The following is a 6,000-nucleotide window of genomic DNA, read 5'->3' as shown; positions in this document are numbered from 1 at the left end:
AAATTTCCAGTATGACTGATTGTCTCTCAAGTGTCCTTTTACAGATGGGGAAACTGAGACTTTGAAAATAATTGTCCCGGGACCCCTAAGCTGGTTTGTGGTGGAGCTGGGGTTTGAACACAAATGAACAGAATGGATCTGATGCCCTGTTAGTGCCTGACTCATAAAGCCAGTTAGTTTTAATATGACACATAGAATAATAATACTTATTACCTTAACCCTGGGCAATAGGCTGACACAATTATTACTCAAATCAATTTTTTAAAAACTTTTTTTTGTTTGATCAAAGGAAGCATTTGTAGAAAAGATGAGTTGTTATTCATTCAACCTTTTGTCCCCCCTCCTAAAACACACACAATCTTTGTTATATTACCTCTGAATTCAGGTTTTAATTTAACATACGTAAGAGAACCCTAGCAATGATGACAGCCTCAAAAGATCAGTCACAAGCAACTCAAGCAAGACAGCAAAAAAAGACAACAAATAACAATACTTAGGATACATCAATCATTCTTTTTCCTTATACATCTTAAAAACAAAAATTGGTCTTAGTTTCTCATTTTAAATGTGCTTTCCTCCTTTGATTTATGTAAAACTTCCAAAGATATAAACATCTTTATATACAAAGAAGTAGTATGGCAGTACATTGACTTTATACATTTTACATTTGTAATAAAAAAATTATGAAAAGTATACTTTGAACCTGCTGGTAAATTCTACAAAGAAACTAATTTGAAAGATTTATAAATCAAATTTGTTAAAAAAATCAAATTTGTTAAGTGGCCAAACTATTTTTGATTTGAAAATAACAAAATTCTAACTCGAGCAAAGCTGGTTGGAAAGAAGGAATAACTGCCTTTTCTAAGCTTTGTCATCTAGGAAGCAGATAGGAATTAACAATCCCAAGAAGAGAAGAAGTTTTATGAAAAGAAATTGTAGTCATCACGCTGTAGAGTTTGAGCAGCTTATTTCGGAGGTTTAAACGGGTCCATCTCCCTAGAAGGTAGAAAAGGTGAATTAACTATGATGTCATGATTTACGTAAATTTTTGCTTTTCCCCTCCTTCTTCCCATCCCCATCACCTGCCCTCCTCCTGGCTCTTTATGGTTGCCTAATGAATGTTTCCTATACTTTTCTGGCTTTGTTTCAGGGCTTTACTCTGTCACCCGTATGTGTTGAGGTTATAGGAATGGAAGCTTCATTTTGTTTTGCATCATGTATTTATTTATTTAGTCCTCAAGGAAATTACATTTTATTTATTTATTTTTGTTTTATTTTGTTTTTAATTTTTTAAAATTTCAATAGCTTTTGGGGTACAAGTGGTTGTTGGTTCTGTGGGTGATGAATTAGGTACTGATGAATTCTGAAATTGCAGTGCACCCATCACCTGAGGAGAATACATTGTATACAATATGCATCATTTATTTTAAAAAATAATTTGGTAAGAGGTGCTGAGAGACCAAGTGCTATGTGGAAAGCCACTACTAACAAGTAGGAGAGCTGGGATTTGAACCAGGGAGGCAGAACCCAGAGATTGTGTTAAAGGAAACCTGAAGCTATGCTACCTCACTGACTTTCATAAGGTTAGTAAATAACATTCAATGCTACTTACTGAGCCTTCTAAAGATTCAAATGAATTCATGCTTGTCACCATGTACTAGGCACTCCATTGACAACCGTAGGAGTAGGTATTAATAGCCACGTTTTACAGACAAGGAGCAGTTGAGGGCTACTGACTGGGCCAAGACCACACAGCTGACATTCAAACCAGGCCTCATAGCATGTATTTTAAGGCACATTCCCAACTATCACTTCATTTAAGGACTGTGCCAGGCTCAGGAAGCTCTCAGTAAATATTTTCTGCCTGAATGGATAGATGTTGATCTCACACTCTCTCCATAAATTAGGCAAGAGGCAGTTGGAATAACTGAGACTATGAGAAGTTAGTCAGCTTGCTGGAGTCACTCAGCTAGTAAGCTGTGGAACTAGGCTGAGAGCCCAAGTCTTTCCGCAGTGTCCTACTGGGACAGGAATGCTGACCAGCCCCATGAGAGGCCAGCTGCCCAAAAGGAATCTTCAGCAGACTGACTTTAAAACTGGAGCTCTTGTGCACTGAAATATTTAGTAGTGAAACTTTGTGATGTCCAAAAATTACTTTCCAAGAGTCCAAAAAGGGAGAGGGTGAGCAAATATTAACAATTTTGTGAACATGGGTGAAAGTATACAGGTGCTCATTGCACCATTCCTTCAACTTTATGTAGATTTGAAGTTTTCAAAATAAAAAGTTGGAGGAGGAAGGGGGAGAGAGACAGAGAGGAGAGATGAAGGGAGGGAGGAAGAAAGGTAGGGAAAAAAAATGGACAATTCTGGTGTGTACATTTGCCCTCTGTGAGTCTCTGGTGCCCATGCACTGACAACCATGGAGTCCATCTACAGTCTTTCAACTATCGAGTGACTCAGCCATTAAGATCTCCAAAATATGGTGTCCAAATAAATGAAACTCACTAAAAGGAACCAAAGTGCTGACACCCATGAGTGTGTTTTTAAATTGAGAGATAATTCTCAGGTTTAGCAAAGTATTATCAACAATTCAAAGAGTAATCATATTTTCTTTCCCTCTTTTTTTTTTTTTTTGGAAAGGTCTTGTTCTGTTATCTAAGGTGCAGTGCAGGGGCAACATCTCAGCTCATGCAGCCTCAGCATCGTGGGCTCAGCTGATGCTCCCAGCTCAGCCTCCTGAGTAGCTGAGGCTACAGGTACACGCCACCACATCTGGTTAATTTTTTGTATTTTTAGTAGAGATGGGGTTTCACCATGTTGCCATGGTCAAGACCAGTTCAAGGCTAGTCTTGAACTCTTGGGTTCACGTGATTCTCTTGCCTTGGCCTCCCAAAGTGCTGGCATTACAGGCATGAGCCACCGTGTCCAGCCAACATAATCATATTTTCAATATGCAAAATTGCATATTGAAATTGCAATTTCAATTGAAATTGCAATTGAAATTGAAATATTTCAATTGCAAAATCTTGCAAAGAAAATTTACCACCCAGCTAAAATATGTAGAAACTGAAACTTCAATATATAATTTAGCAAACATTCATTCACTTTGGATGAATTACAAGATTTAAATGCTCAATATTTTCAATCACTATCATAAAAATAATTTTGGTGGATTACTAGTTGGTAGTTTCCTTTCCTCTCTAGTATGTTTAAAGACCAAAACATTTAAACACAATATAGTAGAACTGAAAATTTGTAAAATAAAAATGCAATACACAGTGAAATTTATTTGTAATACACACATTTTACTGCTGATTTGGGGGACTTATTTATATTTTTCATTTTAAAAAGTAATATATAATTATTAAAAAATTTTTAATACTATAGGCTAGATTAAAGGAAAAAAGTCAGTCTTCTTACCTAGAAATAACGATTATTTAGCTTTTGGTTGGATTTCCTTTAGTTTTTTGTTTTATTTTTCTATTCACAGAATTTTGTTTTTTCCTACTTATATAATTGTATATTATGTACAATTTTTGTATCCTGCTAATAACAGTATCTCATAAGGATTTTCAATATTACTGCAATTTTGGGGGAAACATTATTTTAAGATAGGGAGAATAAAATAATAAAAAGAGATACAGTGACGGGATATATAAGAAATTAGGTAACCTTTCCTAGGTGAGGAGATTGGAGGGAACTGGCTGGATAGAAGACAAAGGCCAGAGGGAGACTTTCCAACTGAATACCTGTACATGTTTAGTTTTTGAGTTATATACATGTAATGCTTATTTAAAATAAATGTATTTATTTATTTATTTATTGAGACAGGGTCTCACTCTGTCACACAGACTGGAGTGCGGTGGTGAGATCTCGGCTCACTGCAACCTCTGCCTCCCAGGTTCAAGTGATTCTCGTGCCTCAGCTTCCTGAGTAGCTGGAGCTACAGGCATATGCCACTATGCCTGGCTTTCCTATTTAAAATTTAAATAAAATAATTTGAGTCATTTAAAGTTTTACCATAATATTATGTTAAGTGAATAGACCTTTATTTACATATATTTACAGAATCCCCCAGTTAGGGAACTCTCAAGTTTTATTTTTTTCTTCATACATCAATCTGTGCTTGTAATAACTTTGTGTATGTGTGTGAATAATTGCCTAATTTGATTTGGGTATTAGTTGAAATAATCAGACTGTCTTACTGTCTGCAGGTCTGTTTTTATTTTTAGTATTTTGTTGTTGGTATTTTACAATATTATTTAGAGAATAAAGCCTGAGTGATTTCCCTTTTTTCTTCCCATATAAGAACTACCTCTTTTTTTGTATCAGAAATCATATCAAACATAGGTTTTGCATTGGTATGTTCTGTTCATCTGAGGAAGTGAGAACATGCCAGCCCAGACCGTGATGTACTATTGCTGACACTGTACCCATATGACAAATGCTCACTTCAGGTGGATCTTCATGTAAACATCATTGTAAATGTTTGTATATAGACAGAGTCCTTTGTCTCCAGAACTATGGTCAGCTGGATGTGAGGCTGAAAATTATGGCCAACTTTAGCCTGGGTGTTTTAACGTGCTCTGGGTTCTAGTAATACAATGTGTCTGTTTCCATGAGCTGACAGACTGGGCTGACTGGGCTTTCCAACCTGGGCTGGTTTTCTGCAGGTGGCCACACTTACCCCCTCATTCCCTCAGTGCTGGTGGCCTGACCTGGCCTCCCTCATGCTGAGAAGAAACAGCAAAAGCCTTAACTTACCCCACAGCAGCCACAACACTGGCAGTCTCCACAGAGGGTCCCCAGGAGGCCATTGACCACCTGGATGGCACAGAGAACCATCTGGATTCCTCCTACGACCAGCAGGATGGAGAAGAGGGTCAGATTCCAGGGAACCACATTGAGAGGCTCTTGGCACTTGTCCCATGAGGCCTCATCGTTGAGATAATCCCTGTTGGTGATATAGGGGACAAAGGAAACATTTGTAAAAAGTGTGCAATTCCCTCCACTATAAAGTTACCATAACAATGTTTCTTATGCACTACTTTCCATCCAAAACTAGCTTCATGAGAAAATACTCTGTACTAACAATTGAAATACCACAAAATTTACAATTTTTATTGAGTACACCCTGTGTGCCAGATCCTGTTCTGATCACTTCACACATATTCACTCATTTATTCCCCACAGAAACCTCTGGGTTCTCTTCTTCGGTTTCAGAAATAAGGAAGCAGAGACACAGAGAGGCTAAGTTACTTTCTCCCAGGTCACACAACTGGCAGAACAATTTTCATTAGCTGTCCAAAAAGACGGGCAAATTCACCATCTATGATGGGGACAGGAAAATAAAGACACTCCAGGAGTAGAATTTCACAAATGTTCACAGCTTTATCCTAGTTATCATTGTTAGAGAGACCGTTTTGACTTTTGACAGATGACTTGTCAAGTGTAGTGGCCATCTGAAGCCATGTAAAGTACAAATGTGTCATATAGCTAAAGGGAAGAGCCTGATTTCAAGACCTAATTTTAACCAAATTGTGAATTTGACTCACTATATTTTTGTTAACATGTAGGAATCTCTCACACTCAAAGATGTAATTAATTTTCTTCAAAAGGAACAAATAGTCTGTTGCCTTAATACATGTTTTACATAATCTGTGAATTAGGAGAAACGGCAATATACTTATATTTTATTATATAAAGAGTTTATTGCAATATAAAGGGCATTGTGGCAGGGCGCGGTGACTCACACCTGTAATCCCAGCACTTTGGGAGGCTGAAGTGGGCAGATCACCTGAAGTCAGGAGTTCGAGACCAGCCTGGCCAACATGGCAAAACCCTGTCTCTACTAAAAATACAAAAATTAGCTGGGTGTGGTGGTGGGCACCTGTAATCCCAGCTACTCAGGAGACTGAGGCTGGAGAATTGCTTGAACCTGGGAGGTGGAGGTTGCAGTGAGCCAAGATCGTGCTATTGCACTCCAGCCTGGGCAACAAG

The 6,000-nt window shown here is 37.8% G+C and overlaps 1 protein-coding gene across 1 annotated transcript in view; it reads right to left on the bottom strand.

The window, feature by feature from the left end:
* Window positions 1-369: 369 nt before the first annotated feature.
* Window positions 370-6,000, bottom strand: part of TM4SF4 (transmembrane 4 L six family member 4) — a 28,625-nt gene continuing 22,994 nt past the window's right edge. Inside the window, exons 4-5 of the mRNA XM_054482085.2 lie at window positions 4,765-4,954; window positions 370-996 (exon numbers count right to left, since the gene is read on the bottom strand). Of these exons, the coding sequence (XP_054338060.1) occupies window positions 979-996; window positions 4,765-4,954 (208 nt within the window). The 3' untranslated portion in view covers window positions 370-978. The remainder of the gene's footprint in view (window positions 997-4,764; window positions 4,955-6,000) is intronic.

This window comes from Pongo pygmaeus, chromosome 2 (genome assembly GCF_028885625.2).
Source record: "Pongo pygmaeus isolate AG05252 chromosome 2, NHGRI_mPonPyg2-v2.0_pri, whole genome shotgun sequence".
In the NCBI taxonomy this organism is placed as follows: domain Eukaryota; kingdom Metazoa; phylum Chordata; class Mammalia; order Primates; family Hominidae; genus Pongo; species Pongo pygmaeus.
The sequence above is the reverse complement of the archived record's forward strand: the minus strand, read 5'-3'. Positions and strand labels throughout refer to the sequence as shown.